At 48.0% G+C, this 16,184-nt stretch overlaps 1 protein-coding gene across 1 annotated transcript in view; it reads right to left on the bottom strand.

Moving 5' to 3' along the window:
• TNFAIP8 (TNF alpha induced protein 8) overlaps nucleotides 1–15,703 on the bottom strand; it is a 159,856-nt gene extending 144,153 nt beyond the window's left edge. The window contains exon 1 of the mRNA XM_007655578.3: nucleotides 15,622–15,703. Within this exon, the coding sequence (XP_007653768.1) occupies nucleotide 15,622 (1 nt within the window). The 5' untranslated portion in view covers nucleotides 15,623–15,703. The remainder of the gene's footprint in view (nucleotides 1–15,621) is intronic.
• Nucleotides 15,704–16,184: the final 481 nt, after the last annotated feature.

The following is a 16,184-nucleotide window of genomic DNA, read 5'->3' as shown; positions in this document are numbered from 1 at the left end:
TCACGCTATAAACTAGGCTCCGCACCAGGATGAGGATGTGGGTGAGGCCGGGGGAAAACACAGTGACAGAGAAATAGCTTACCCTGCTCACTACCCCTCCCGTAGCCCAGATCTAGTCTGAACCTTTAACACCGAGTGAGACTCACACTCGGGAAGCAGCATGGCCTAGTGGCCTGAGCACGGAATCCCGGTTCTACCACTTGTCTGCTGTGTGACCTTGGGCAAGTCACTTCACTTCTCTGGGCCTCAGTTACCTCATCTGGAAAATGGGCATCAAAACTGTGTGCCCCAAATAGGACAGGGACTGTTTCCAACCTGATTAGCTTGTATCTACCCCAGCGCTTAGAGCTGTGCCTGACAAGTAGGAAGTGCTTAACAAATACCCTCATTATTATCATTATTAATAATGAGGGTATTTGTTAAGCACTTACTATGTGCCAAGCACTGTTCTAAGCACTGGGGTAGAAACAAGGTAATCAGGTTGTCCCACATGAGGCTCACAGTTGATCCCCATTTTACAGATGAGGTAACTGAGGCACAGAGAAGTTAAGTGACTTGCCCAAAGTCACACAGTTGATAAGTGGTGGAGCCAGGATTAGAACCCAGGTCCTCTGACTCCCAAGGCCACGTTCTTTCCACTAAGCTATGCTGCTTCTCTTATTACTTCCCACGTACAGCGGATTGGCAATTAGAAGGAGTTGGGCGATGGCAGCTCTTGTTGTTCGTAATGAAGGGGTGGGAAAGAAAGCAGCAGCACACAGAAATTCACTCTACTCTGTGTGTTAGCTCCAGGAGGCTACCACCTTTTCCCTGGGAAGCTCCCCCTTCCTGAGAGGATGGAGAAAAAACCCAAAACAAAACAAAAAAACTAACATGAAAAGAGGAAATGGTTTACGCTGCTGCTTGGGTCATGTAAACCAGGCAGAGTTTCCAGACGATTCTCAATCCCAGCCTGCCACAAACCTCAACTGTATCCTGGTGTGGGTCTTTTCCAACTGATTCTCAACCTATTACCTATTATAAGCACTGGCCCCCACTCCAAAGGTGAAAGGCCAAGCCACTGTCCCTTCTCAGGTTGTAAAAAGGCCTCCCAGACCTCTCTGAGAGATGACTTAAATAGGTACCAAAGCTTCTCTTGAGGGTCTATCAAACCCACAACCTACACACAAGCAATGCAAGAGCTCTGCTTTTGGAACGAGCCTGCTGTGGTTCATCTATTAGCTGAGGTGTCATCACTCCACACTGCAGCTGGGAATCATCGAGATCGGAATTATCTCCCACTATTCTCCGGCCTTTGTCGAAAGAAGAAATAAAACCCAGGGCTCAATGAACACGTGGTACACATTACCGCAGTCTCTGTGTACTAATACAATTCAAATGACGACCTCTTCAAATTGGACTCCCATCCCACCAACCCAAAGCCCGGGGTGATTCAGCGAAGGTTTTTGTGAGCTAAGCATTTCAGAGTTGGCCCTATGGTGTTCTGATCCCCCCCAAAGAGAAACTGTAACAGTACTTTTTCAACCTAGTCAAAACATTAACTTACAATTTAGCACTCTCTCTCTCTCTCACACCCCCTGCCCTCAAAGTTCAACCACCTCCCCGCCCCCAGAATCTTTGCTTTTTAAATAGACCATTATTGATTTCCAAGCCCTCTTGGGGAATTCCAGTGGGTGGCGATAACTTAACCAAGACCTCTCATGTACGCGTCTGTATATCTTTCTTCTTCCCGGCCCTGTTTGCCAGGAAGACATAGCTGTTGTTGGTTTAGTTAAGCCACTTGGTCCTTCAACAAGGGTTTAAAGCTCACTACCTAGCAGCTGGACTTCTAGCAACCCGAATTCTGGAATTCAAAGCTGATTAAAGTCGATTTTGTCGACTAAAACCCCAGATTACTTCAGAGATGGGAGGAAGGGTATGCAATAAACTTTATGGTGGCTTTTGACAGTTTGGAGCTGGTATCTTCAGGTAAAATTTCTCAGGCACCGTCTTACCATGAAAGCCCAATGCAACTCAACAAATCAGGTTCGCCGCAGGTCTATTCAGCCAACTCATGATCTTCAAATTGACAGAATTACAGGGCCGTAAGGCTCCTGACAAAGTTATCTACTCAATCACTCCAACTCCAGGCAGGGCTGCATCGAAAGCCATTCCAGATGTTTGGCGGGGGGGGGGGGGGGGAGGAGGTGAGGAGGGGGAGGTTATCTTTTTCATTTTTTAAAGATTCTCAAAAAGGGAACTGTAGAATCGGCCTTACTAATTCACTCCAATTATTAATAACTTGCTAACGTAAATCCCTCAGGCTGCAGAATCAGCTCATTTCCTTTCATTCTGTTCTTGGTGGAGATGGAGAACAGCTGAGCAGCATTCTCTGTATCGCAGGACTGGAAGTTAACCCGGAACTTGTTGCAACTCAGATCCTAAGAAAGTGTCCCAGAATGGGGGTTCCAGGCCAGTGGGGAAAATTCCCTGCCCCCGCCCCCCAGTCCCTGCTGTCTCTTTGACCGCCAGCCACAGCAGCTCCTCCTGATAATAATAATTTTGCTATTTGTTAAGCGCTATGCCCAGGCACTATACTAAGCCCTGGGGTAGATATAATCAAATTGGCTTGGACACAGTCCCTGTCCCATGTGAGGCTCACAGTCTCAAACCCCATTTTCCAGATGAGGTAACTGAGGCACGGAGAAGTGAAGCGACTCACCCAAGGTCACACAGTAGACAAGTGGCAGAGCTGGGATTAAAACCCAGGACCTTCTGACTCCCAGGCCCGTGCCCCACTATGCCCTGTTTGCCAGGAAGACAGAGCTGTGACCTAATGGTTACAGCACGGGCTTGGGAGAGTAAACTACAACAGAATTAACAAACACATTCCCCGTCCATAACGAGCTTACGGTCTTATCCTTGAAGCCCATCAATGAACAGCAACGCAGCCTGCTTTTGCCCCAAACTACAAAATCAAAGGTTGCTTCGCTTTCCCTCAAAATTCTTACATATTAAGCACCGGGGGAGATATGAGCTAATCAGGTTGGACACAGTCCATGCCCCACATGGGGCTCACAATTTTCACCTCCATTTGGCAGGTGAGGGAATTGAGGCCCAGAGAAGTGAAGTGACTTGCCCACAGTCAGACAGCTGACAAGTGGCAGAGCCGGGAGTCGAACCCATGACCTCTGACTCCCAAGCCCGGGCTCTTTCCACTGAGCCACGCGAGGGTGGGATAGTGTTAGATGAGATTGGGAGAAGACTGTCTCCCCGCTTCTAGACAGTGAGCCCGTTGTGGGTGAGGATTGTCTCCCTTTGTTGCTTAATTGTACTTTCCAAGCACTTAGTACAGTGCTCTGCACACAGTAAATGCTCAATAAATATGATTGAATGAGTGAATGAGAAGCGAAGAGCGTGAACTAAGGTATAAGGGCAGAAGGGCACCCGAATCCTGTCCTCCCATTCACTTTCCCATCACTGGTGACGGCACCACCATCCTTCCTGTCTCACAAGCCCATAACCTTGGCATTATCCTTGACTCCTCTCTCTCCTTCCACCCACAAATCCAAGCCATCTCCAAATCCTAGCAATTCTTCCTCCGCAACATCGCCAATATCCGCCCCTTCCTCCACATTAATGCAAACACTTTTTCTATCCCACTGTGATTAATGTATCAGCCCCCTTTCTGACCTCCCAGCCTCCTGTCTCTCCCCACTCCAGTCCCTACTCCATTCTGCTGCCTGAATCATTTTCCTTCAAAAACGTTCAGACCATGTTTCCCCACTCCCCAAGAAACTCCAGTGGTTGCCATCCACCTCTGCATCAAACAACTCTTCACCATTGGCTTTAAAGCACTTCATCACCTTGCCCCCTCCTAGCTCACCTTGCCACTCTCCTACTGCAACCCAGCCGGCACACTTGGCTCCTCTAATGCCAACCTTCTCACTGTACCTCAATCTCATCTATCTCGCCGCCGACCTCTCGCCCACATCCTGCCTCTGGCCTGGAACGCCCACCCTCCTCATATCAGACAGAAAATTGCTCTCCCCCACTTCAAAACCTTATTGAAAGGCATATAATAATAATAATAATGTTGGTATTTGGTAAGCGCTCACCATGTGCAGAGCACTGTTCTAAGCGCTGGGGGGATACAAGGTGATCAGGTTGTTCCTCATGGGGCTCACAGTCTTCATCCCCATTTTACAGATGAGGTAACTGAGGCCCAGAGAAGTGAAGTGACTTGCCCAAAGTCACACAGCTGGCAAGCGGCAGAGCCGGGATTAGAACCCATGACCTCTGACTCCCAAGCCCGTGCTCTTTCCACTGAGCCACGCTGCTCCTCTATCTCCTCCAAGAAGCCTTTCCTGACTAAGCCCTCCTCTCCTCTTCTCCCACTCCCTTCTGTGCCACTCTTACTTCCTCCTTCATTGATCCTCCCTCCCATCCCCCCAGCACATATGTATATAGCTGTATATATCTATTATTTAATTATATTAATGTCGGTCTCTCCCTCTAGACTGTGAGCTCATTATGGGCAGGAATGCCTCTGTTTGCTGTTATATTGTACTTTCCCAAGGGCTTAGTACAGTGCTTTGCACACAGTAAGCGCTCAATAAATATGACTGAATGAATGAATGAATGTAAAGAGTATAGATAGGTAAGAAGGAAGCAGCTGATGAAGAATCCGGAAGCCAAATTAGGAGTTTTTGTTCTTGATGAGTTCAACCAGCTTTGTAATGTGAGGGTTGCATTCTTGAAGGATCCCGCATTAAGGATTTTTTTTTTTATGGCATTTGTTAAGCACTTGCTATGTGTCGAGCACTGTTCTGAGCACTTGGTATAGATACAAGTTAATCAGGCTGAATACAGTCCCTGTCCCTCATGAGGCTCACAATATAAGTAGGAGGGAGAACAGACATTGAATTCCCACTTGGCACTTGAAGAAACTGAGACACTAAGAAGTGAAGAGGCTTCTCCAAGGTCACAGAGCAGGCAAGTGTCAGAGCCAGGATTAGAACACAGGTCTGATGACTCCTAGGCCCGTGCTTTTAGAGAAACCGCGTGGCTTAGTGGAAAGATCACAGACTTGGGAGTCTGAGGATAGGAGCTCTAATCCCGGCTCCACCACTTGTCTCCTGTATGATCATGGGCAAGCCATTTAACTTCTCTGTGACTCAGTTACCTCATTGGTAAAATGGGGATTAAGACTGTGAGCCTCACGTGGGACAACCTGATTACTCTGTATCTACCCCAGTGCTTAGAACAGTGCGTGGCACATAGTAAATGCTTAAATACCATCATCATTATCCTCTAGGCCACGCCGCTTCCTGATTTGCAATGTAGTGCTCATCGCTTGCCTAATGCCGTGTACAAGCACACAACCATTACTTCCGATGCCGTGTCGCACTGAATCTGGATAGGCTTGCCTTGTCAGAAGAATGTTCCCTAATTTTGCTGCTGGGCTCTAGCCAAAATAATAATGATGACATTTGTTAAGCACTTACTATGTGCCAGGCACTGTTCTACACACTGTGGGGGATACAAGGTAATCCCACATACATGTCCCACATGTAAAATGTGGAGGGCACATGCGTGTTCCGGCAGAAATGAGTATTTCAAACGCAAATACTGCCTAGGTTTTGCGCATTGCTCCGCTATTTTCTATCTTCATTGTAAAATGAATGAACTTTGGTTTTTTCACCTCGCCTTCACCTACCTTATCGACTAATAATAATAATTGTGGTATTTGTTAAGTAATAATAATAACGTTGGTATTTGTTAAGCGCTTACTATGTGCAGAGCACTGTTCTAAGCGCTGGGGTAGATACGGGTAATCAGGTTGCCCCACATGAGGCTCACAGTCTTCACCCCCATTTTACAGATGAGGTAACTGAAGCACAGAGAAGTTAAGTGACCTGCCCACAGTCACACAGCTGACAGGTGGCAGAGCCGAGATTCGAACCCATGACCTCTGGCTCCCAAGCTCGGGCTCTTGCCACTGAGCCACGCTGCTTCCCCAAGTGCATACTAGGTGCCAAGCACTGCACTAAGCCCTGGGGTAGATACCAGGTTATCAGGTCAGATACAGTCCCTGTCCCACATGGGGCTCACAGTCTGTGGGGGAAGGATAATAGGTATTTGATGCTCATTTTACAGATGAGGGAACTGAGGCACAGGGAAATCGAGTGACTTGTCCAAAGGTCCCACAGCAGGCAAGTGGTGGAGCCAGGATTAGAACTCAGGTCCTCTGATGCCCGGGCCTGTGCTCTGCGCCTGCTATATTGTTATACTGTACTCTCCCAAGCGCTTAGTACAGTGATCTGCACACAGTAAGCGCTCAATAAATACGACTGACTGGGCCGCAACATATCATTCCCCTTCTCAGAAACCTCCAATCACGACCAAAGTCTGCCTGCATAAAATAAGGGTTGGTGTGTTTCTTCCAAGATAGGAGAACCCAAATGCAATACTGGAAAAAAAAAATCCTATAACAATCCTGAAGTTCCTAAATCACTTAGACACTCACCATCTCCACCGTTTTATTACTTAACTGTCGTATCGTCCAGCGTTCAGATTTCTGAATAATCGCTGGATCGAAAATGCAACAGCACCATCATTTAACACTTAGAAAATATGCAATACAGAGAAATATAACGAAGGGCATCAAATTTCTCATCTCCCTATATTAACTGTCCTTAACGGTAGACACTGGAGGGAATGAATGCTCAAAATAGAGCAAATTTAGTCCTTCGATGACTTCCACTAGGCTTCTAATATGTTTGCTATCATTCACCCAGAGTTCACGTGGTACTGCGCTGAATGAGCCCACTAATACCTGCCTCAAGAAGTTTCCCTAAAGACAAAGCGCTTTCAGTTTGGCAAGTCTCTGGTTCAGGTTCCTTGTGGGTGGACCGCCATTTTGTGTTTCAGCGAGATGATCAAACGTATGTAAAATGCTAGGATGGGTAGAGGTTAGTTCAAGAAAACCTTAGCAGGAAATGCACTTCCTAAAACATCAAGCCCCTTTACACATTTTGAAACACATTTGAACACAGGGTGACACAGATTAAATCCCATCTCTTTCCGGACCTATAAAAACAGGAGGGGGTTGGAGAAAGGAAGAGGAAAGAGGAGGATGAGCTGGTACGGGGATTTCTGTTTCTTAAATTAGCACAAAAAGGTTAAAAAGTGTTAGTTTTTTTGGTGTTTTTTTTTTTTTGAGGGGGGTGGGTTTATGGTATTTGTTAAGTGTTTATTATGTGCCAGGCACTATACTAAGTACTGGGGAAGATGCAAGCTAATCCATCCATGACGCACATGGGGCTCATACCCTTAATCCCCATTTTACAGATGACCTAACCGAGTCCCAGAGAAGTGAAGCGACTTGCCCAAGCTCACACATCAGACGAAAGGCAGAGCGGGGATTAGAACCCAGGTCCTTCTGACTCCCAGGCCTGTGCTCTACCCACTAGGCCACATTGCCTCTCACAAAGGTGGAGGTCACTTGGATGAGGTTGGTCTTCCACCTGACAAGATGGCAGCTCTGTGCCGCGCTCTCATCCTCCTGGCAGATTGTTTGGGCTCTGGGGACCATAAGCTCGTTGTGGGCAGGGGCTGTGTCTGTTTCTTGTTATATTGGACTCTCCCAAGCGCTTAGTACAGTGCTCTGCGCACCGTAATCGCTCAATAAGTATGACTGAATGAAGGAACGAATGACTGAAGGTAGTTGCAAGGTAGAAGGGACAAGGCTGGGAGCTGAGACACCCTTATCAGACAGATGAGAAGCAGCTTGGCTTAGTGGAAAGAGCATGGGCTTGGGGGTCAGAGGTTGTGGGTTCTAATCCTGGCTCTAACACTTATCAGCTGTGTGACTTTGGGAAAGTCACTTCACCTCCCTGTGCCTCAGTTCCCTCATCCATAAAATGGGGATCGAGACTGCGAGCCCCATGCAGGACAGGGACTGTGTCCAACCCCATTTGCTTGTATCCACCCCAGTGCTTAGAACTGTGCCTGGCACATAGTAAGCACTTAACAAATACCATTATTATTATGATGATGATTGATTGAGAGATGTGTTGATGGACCAAATGCTACATGCCTTCAAAACATTGGTCTGATCTGAACTGGGTGATTTCCACAAATCTGAATTGGGAGTTACTGCTCTGTGCAGATTAAGACCACCCAAGGAATTTTCTATGAGCAAGTTCCTTTAAAAAAAACAAAACCAAAACAAAGCCCAAAAAGCTATCTACTCCTTGGAAACACAACCCTTGAGTTTTTCAGTTGAGAATTTTTACATTCACTTAGCAATTTTTCTGTTATTAACTAAACAATAAACCCAATGCCTGACTACTCAACAGAAGACACCTAACTTGGGTGTTTTTTTACTGTCGGTTAAGTGAGGTCTGGTTCCCACAGCCCTATTTACTGCACAGCTGAAACAAAAGAGAAAGTTAAAATAATTAAAAAAAACAAAAAACCCAACCCCCTACCATGCATGGGTTTAAATTTCACCAGATATCCACCACATCTGCTGTGTGACCCTGGGCAAGTCATTTCACTTCCTCTGTGCCTCAGTTACCTCATCCGTAAAATGGGGATTAAGGCGGTGAACCCCACGTCGGTCAGGGACTGTGTCTGACCCAACTTGCTTGTATCCACCCCAGTGCTTAGTACTGTCCCTGGCCCGTAGTAAGCACTTAACAAATATGGCAATTATTATTATATTAACCAAGTAAATTATAACATCTAACTTGCTAACCCATTTCTCCCTGACAGATCTGGTTCAGAGATTGGTGAGCAAGTGTAATACTTACATTCTGCCTCATAACTGAAGCGATATGTCACACGTAATTTTAAAGTTAATGCACTGTGGGAACACTTTTGTAAACCACCGGAACCAAATGGGTACAAAAATATCTGCTGTGATCACATTCTATCACCTTTAATTCCCATATGCTGCAATGAGGGTTTATAATGACTTTTGCACCAAATATTTCGTTCCAAAATTGTATTACTCCACCACATTCTAAAAATGGGCTTTCCCCATACCTCTATAACACGAAAAATGTTGCCTTACCCATTCATTCATTCATTCAATAGTATTTATAGAGTGCTTACTATGTGCAGAGCACTGTACTAAGCGCTTGGAATGTACAAATTCATTCGATAGTATTTATTGAGCGCTATGTGCACAGCACTGTACTAAGCGCTTGGAATGTACAAATCGGCAACAGATAGAGACACTCCCTGCCCACTGACGGGCTTACAGTCTAATCGGGGGAGACAGACAAAAACAAGACAACTTAATCACGATAAATAGAATCAAGGGGATGTACACCTCATTAATAAAATAAATAGGGTATTAAAAATATATACAAATGAGCACAGTGCTGAGGGGAGGGGAAGGGAGAGGGGGAGGAGCAGAGGGAAAGGGGGGAAAGGGGGATTAGCTGAGGGGAGGTGAAGGGGGGAAAGGGGAGGGAGCAGAGGGCGGAGGAGGAGCAGAGAGGGAGCAGAGGGAAAAGGGGAAGCTCAATCTTACCCATCTGTAAAACAGGGACACCAACACCAATCCCTACCTACTAACTTGCAAGATGCCTCGAGGATAAAGTATTAACAGGCTTTGGAAGCATAAACACCCTCCAAATACAAGGAATTTTAAAAGTTAATAATAATAATAATAATGATGACGATAATAATAATAATAATAATAATTCACTGTCTCCAATGTGCAACTCTGTCTGATGCACCTCAAGGTATTTTTTGGTTTGGGTTGAAGAGCAATCAACTCATAGATTTGGTGACCATTCCAGGTCTTGATAACTTCCTTTGCCCCGTCCTGAGGGCCACTCCATGTTCATTCGTTCATTCATTCAGTCATATTTACTGAGCGCTTACTGTTTGCATACAACTGTACTAAGCATTTGGGAGAGTATGATACAACAATAAACAGAAATAGTCCCTGTTCTTTCCATCTGATGCTCAGTTTCTGAGAGGAAGATTCTATTGACAATCCAGTCCCTCTTTTGCTTTGTCCATAAGAAGGATGCTAATATTGATACTTTCTGTTTAAGCAGCAAGATCTAGAGGAGAGAGCCCAGGCCTGGGAGTCAGAAGGACCTGGGTTCTAATCCCAGCTCCAGCACTCATCTGCTGTGTGACTTTGAGCAAGTCACTTAGCTTCTCTGTGCCTCGGTGCCCTCATCTGTAAATGAGGATTGACTGTAAGCCCCATGTTGGACAGGGACTGTGTCCACCCTGAATAGCTTGTATCCACCCCAGTGCTTAGCACAGTGCCTGGCCCATAGTAAGCACTTAACAAATACCATTTAACAAAAACAAAAAAACCCCATGCCATAGTCAGGTTTTTCTACAATAGCTGATGGGCACAAACCAGTCTCCCAATCCTGCTTGATATTTCTCTCCTAAGGCACCTTTTTCTTGAAGAAGGATGGATAAAATACAGCCCAACCAGGCAATGGTATGTATTGAGCACTTACCGTGTGCAGAGCACTGTACTGAGCGCTTGGGAGCATACAATAGAACAGCGTTGGGACGCATGCTTGGTGATGCTAGTGGCTGCAGTCTGGAGCCTCTGTGGGTAGAAGCACAGGCCTGGGAGTCGGAGGACCTGGGTCCAAATCCCAGCTCCTCCACTTATTATGACATTTCAGCATTGAACACTTTCTAAGGGTTGGAGTAGATACTTGTCCATCACCGATGGACAGGGTCCTTGTCCCAAATGGGGCTCAGAGTCTAATTAGGTGAGAAAACAGGTATTGGACCCCTATTTGACAGATGAGGAAATCGAGGCACAAAAGTTAAGTAACTTGCCCAAGTCAGTAGCATTTATTGAGTGCTTACTGTGTGCAGAGCACTGTACTAAGTGCTTGGGAGAGTACAATACAATAATAGACACATTCCCTGCCCACAATGAAGTTACAATAGAGAGAAAAGGGATATGGACAGGGGATACACACACACACACACAAACACACACCATGCAGTAGGCAAGTGATGGAGGTGGGGTTAGAACCCAGGTCTCCTATCTCCCAGGCCCATGCTCTCTCCGCTCTGCCATGCTGCTCTTTGTGCCTGCTGCCGCTTGCCTGCTGTGTGACTTTGGGCAAGTCCCTTAATGTCTCTGTGCCTCAGTTTCTTCATCTGTAAAATGGGGATTCACTACCTGTGCTCCCTTCCATTTAGACAGCGAGTCCCACGTGAGACAGGGACAGTGTCCAGCTTTATTGCCTTGTACCTACTCCAGTGCTTAGTATAGTGCTTGGCACACAGCACTGAACATTATTATCATTATTACTAGAAGCACAGCTGCTTTCACTTCTTAAAAGTCACCCCTTCCCCAACCACTCCTTCTCCCCCAACGGTCTTCACCAAGATGGTAGAAGTCTGGGTGCCCAGGATTTGTAAAATTTGGTCAGTTACCCACCAGGCTCAAATAATTAACCCACCCCAGCAAATAGAGACTCTAAAAGAGAGACCACTATCCCTGCCTGATTCACTGCGGAGGTATCTAATGTTCAGAGCAATAAGTATATTCATACGGCCACAAAATGGACAAAGCAACAGGGGCCATTCCAGAGGCTTTGGAAGAAAAAGGGGGGCAGTGCAGTCACACACATTCACATATACACCCTCAAGTAGGCTCACACACACACAGACACACACAAGTGCACACATACATAAGGCACACACACACACACACAGAGGCGCACAAGTGCCCGCCCACACACGTTTGACCTTTGCATTCAACGAAGACACCACGGTTCATCTGAAAAGGACTAGCACACAGCATACAGAACCGCAACTCATTTTTTTGTGTGCTATCCTGTTTGTTGTTGGGGCACTTGATGGTGTTTCAGCTACTGCCTCAATCATGATTTTCTGAAGCTTCTGCTCAAAAAGCGCTTCTTCCTTGATTGCAGTGCCTCAGGCTGTTTTGCCATTAATTGTCTCCCAGTTTTCACCTGAGTCATTCTTTCACTGTAACTTCAGAATGTTTCCTCTGCCCCTCTTTCTTTTCCACTTGCCCAATTTCAGCTCACCATACAGCGGCTGTTTGGGTACCCTAATTTCATCCATTCTTCTTCCACGCCCCACCCAGGGAAGCTGCGGTGAGGTGAATTTAGCATCAATGCTAGAAGTGACTTCATTACTTGACTTCCTGTTGTGTCCAAGTCTTGCCACTCGATGCTGACTAGAGCCCACAAGTTACGTTGGTGGAACTGCAGAAGGAGTCGTTCATTTAGCTCTGCAAATCTTTAGCCTGGTCTGGAGCCTAATGGCCCTTTGACAGTTTCCCAAAGGATGGTGTGTGCTAGTCTTATTGTTTCAATTTTCTTCTTCTTGGTCCATCGCTGCAACATTGGCTAGAGTGCTGCTTGAGTAGCAGAACTCCATGTTGCTAAAGCTAGGTTTTGGTTCTGAGTGGGACTTCATGATGCACACTCATACATTATTTCAATTTCTTTCAGACCTACTGTCACTCCAAAGTCCGTGATTCAGCCAAGCTGCTTACTCTTTGCATGTCTCCTTGGGTGTATGCCTCTGGGGCATTTAGCAATTCTCAAATGACTTTCCCTAGGAATCTGGCTGCTGCTCTTAATTTGGAAGTTTACTATTCATTCATTTAATCGTATTTATTGAGTGCTTACTATAGGGAGAGCACTGTACTAAGCGCTCGGAAAGTACAATTCAGCTATAGAGGCAATCCCTGCCCACGACGGGCTAACAGTCTGGGGGGGGGGGGGGAGACAGACATCAAAACAAGTAAACAGGCATTAATACAAATAAATAGAATTACAGATATGTACATATAAACACAAGTGCTGTGGGGTGGGGGGGGCAGAGCAAAGGGAGCGAGGCAGGGCGTCGCCGAGGGGAGGGGGAGCTGAGGAAAAAGGGGGCTTAGTGTGGGAAGGCCTCTTGGAGGAGGTGAGCCTTCAGCAGGGCTTTGAAGGGGGGAAGTGTGCATATGCTGATGCCTGCATCCAGGTTTATTCTTCTTTTTTTAAGCGCTACCTGTGTTTCAAGCACTGTTCTGAGCGCTGGGGTAGATACAAGTTAATCAGGCCAAACACAGTCCCCTTCCTCCATGGGGATCGCAGTATAAGTAGGAGGGACGACAGATCTTGAATTCCTACTTCGTAGTCAAGGAAACTGAGGCCCAGTGAAGTTAAGTGACTTGCCCAAGGTCACACAGCAGGCAAGTGGCAGAGCTGGGATTAGAACCTAGATCCTCCGGTTTCCAGGCCCCTGCTGTGTCCACGAGGCCACGCTGCTGCCTCCGACAAAACATGATGCATAGAATAAATGGAGTGAGGGATGGGTGAGACAGGGGACTCTCAGCTCTGGCACGACCAGCTGTATTGTCATGAAACAGTCTAGGAACTGCGCAGGGTGACCAGAGCAGTCTGTGCTCTGCTGTCACAGAGCACAGAGCCCTGTGCTGATTTTTTACTTTCCTGGAAACAAATCCATCCTCATGTCCCAGTTTACAGCCCCCGAAAGGGCCACAGCTGCAGGAGGGGAAGGAGGCAACACGACACGGTTACTTCCGGTGAAGTCCAACTCGGCCCCGCCTTACTTCGGGACCTGCCGATAACGTAGAACGGCTCCGTAAAATCTGCGAGAACCAACCTAGGGCTCTCCGTGACGCTCTCTGTGCTTCTCCCGTATCTGACATGCTTCGAAGATCGCATTTACCGGCCTAATGCCACATCTCAATTCCTGGAGCGTGCGATCGATGATATTCTTCACGAGTCAGTCCAGAGGATTCTGGCTAAGATCTTGCTGGCAGTGGAGAGTAGTAAAATGGCTCAATAGTTGCTGCGGTCAGATTTTTTTCCTCGACGGCATCTTTGAGATGCTGTGGCGTCTTCTCCGTTGTCCGAGTGTTTGAGCAAAGTACCTCCTTCCATGCTTGAATCAATCTCATTTATTGAGCGCTTACTATGAACAGAGCACTCTACATGGCCCCCGACCATAACAGGCTTATGGTCTAGGAGATCTCGATGGGTAGGCCGGTGAGGCCAGTTGCTCTGCCAGTGACCTCTGCGGTGCTCCAATTATCGAGGGTGTTAAATGCCGTGTCTTTGCACGTTGGAAGGCCTTCTGCGTTTTAAAGGACCTCATCTTCCACAGTAGAAGGCATGCTGAGGAGAACACCTAAGTGTTGTTGCCGCCTCTCCAGCGCTTTAGAACAGTGCTCTGCACCTAGTAAGCGCTTAACGAATACCACCATTATTATTCAGGATTCCGGGAGGCCGGAATGGTCTTCATTCTTCCGAGATGCTCCGGTTTAACTTCTTTAATGATGTGTAGAAGTTCTCGGTTCTGATCTGAATCATGCGGGCGGCGCAGTAATTGTTTTGCTGTAAGTAGACTTTTTTTCTGCTCTGAGTCATTTGCATAGAACCAGTCTTTAGTGACTTCACCTGGCGATGCCTGAAGTTGTCATGGCTGCCTAGTAGACAGCGTGGCAAGGAAATGCCCATTTAGAGTTTTCATTGGAGAGGGTAGTTCTAGATGTCTTTGTTGTCCAGGAACACACACACAAACCCTGATTCACATACACACCCCGATTCACACCCACTCCCCCACCCACCCTGATTCACATACGCACCCCATTTCACACCCACACTTCCCAGCTTTTTAAGTACGTGGAAACTCCGATTCACATCCACATCCTCTAAACTGTAAGCTCCTTGTGGGCAGGGAATACAACTCTGTTGTGTTAGACTCTCCCACTCCCTTCTGCATCGCCTTTGCACCCTTCATTCGCCTCTCCCTCAGCCCGACAGCATTCATTTCATTCAATCGCATTTATCGAGCGCTTATCGGGTACAGAGCGCTGTACTAAGCGCTTGGGAGAGGACAATACAACAATAAACAGTCACCTTCCCCGCCCACATCGGGTTTCCAGAAGCAGTGTGGCTCTGTGGAAAGAGCCCGGGCTTGGGAGCCAGGGGACGTGGGTTCTAATCCCAGCTCCGCCACTTGTCTGCTGTGTGACCCTGGGCAAACCACTTCACGTCTCTGTGCCTGTTACCTCATCTGTAAAATGGGGATTAAGACCGAGCCCCACGTGTGGCAACCCGATTACCTTTAATCTACTCCGGCGCTTAGAACAGTGCTTGGCGCATAGTAAGTGCTTAAATATTATTATTACGGTCTAGAGGGGCTTGCAGTCTAGTGGCTATCCGTAATTTCTTTATTTTTTTCCTTAATGTCCTTCTCCCCCTCTAAACTCATCGCGGGCGGGGAACGTGTCTACCAACCCTGTTGCACTGAGCTGTCCCGAACGTTCAGTACAGTGCTTTGCAGGCGATCGTGCGCTCAACAGATCCGATCGCTTTGCTCAATACGGGGTCCTGCAGACAGCCAGCGCTCAACAGACCCGATCGCCTGCTCGGCACGGGGTCTCGCACCCGGCGGACGCTCAACAGATACGACCGATCGATCCTCACACACCCCTCCCGATTCACATCCGCGTCCCGCGATTCACACAGAGACTCGGACTGGGACTCGATTCAGAGACAGCGATGCGGTCCGGCCCGGAGATCCGGGTGGGCGGGAGGGGAAACAAAAGTCCCGTCCGAGACGGGGCCGGGCACTTACTGTGGAGGAGCGGCGGGGAGGTGGGCGAGCAGGAGGAAGAGGATCTGGGGGGGTCTCCCTGATCTCTGGAGGCGGCAGCCGGGACGGGATCCGGGGGGCGAGTGGGGCCGGAGCGGGGCGGGGCGGAGCGGGCGGGAAGCGGGGAGGGGGCGGGACCTCAGGCGAGAAGAAGAGAGAAGGACCGGGGGTGGAGAAGAAGAAGGAATCCAAGTTCCCCGGCGGGGCCGGGACCTACCTCCATCTCGTCCACCTCGCCACCGAGGTCGCGCCCACATCCCGCCTCTTGGCCGGGAACCGTCCTTCCTCTTCGGATCCGACAGACGAGTGCCCTCGCCCCCCTTCGGAGCCAAGGCGGGAGCTGTTGGGCGCTCACTCTGTGATGGGGGCTGAGGGGATCCGAGCCGATGGGGTCGGACGCGGTCCCTCTCCCACGTGGGGCTCCCGGCCTCCAGCCCCATTTTCCCGATGGGGTGCCCGAGGCCCAGAGAAGGGAAGTGACTTGCCCGGGGTCACGCAGCGGACAAGCGGCACGATCGGGCTTAGAACCCGAGACTTTCCGACTC

This window comes from Ornithorhynchus anatinus, chromosome X5 (assembly GCF_004115215.2).
Source record: "Ornithorhynchus anatinus isolate Pmale09 chromosome X5, mOrnAna1.pri.v4, whole genome shotgun sequence".
Lineage (NCBI taxonomy): Eukaryota > Metazoa > Chordata > Mammalia > Monotremata > Ornithorhynchidae > Ornithorhynchus > Ornithorhynchus anatinus.
This window is presented reverse-complemented; position numbering and strand designations above follow the sequence as displayed.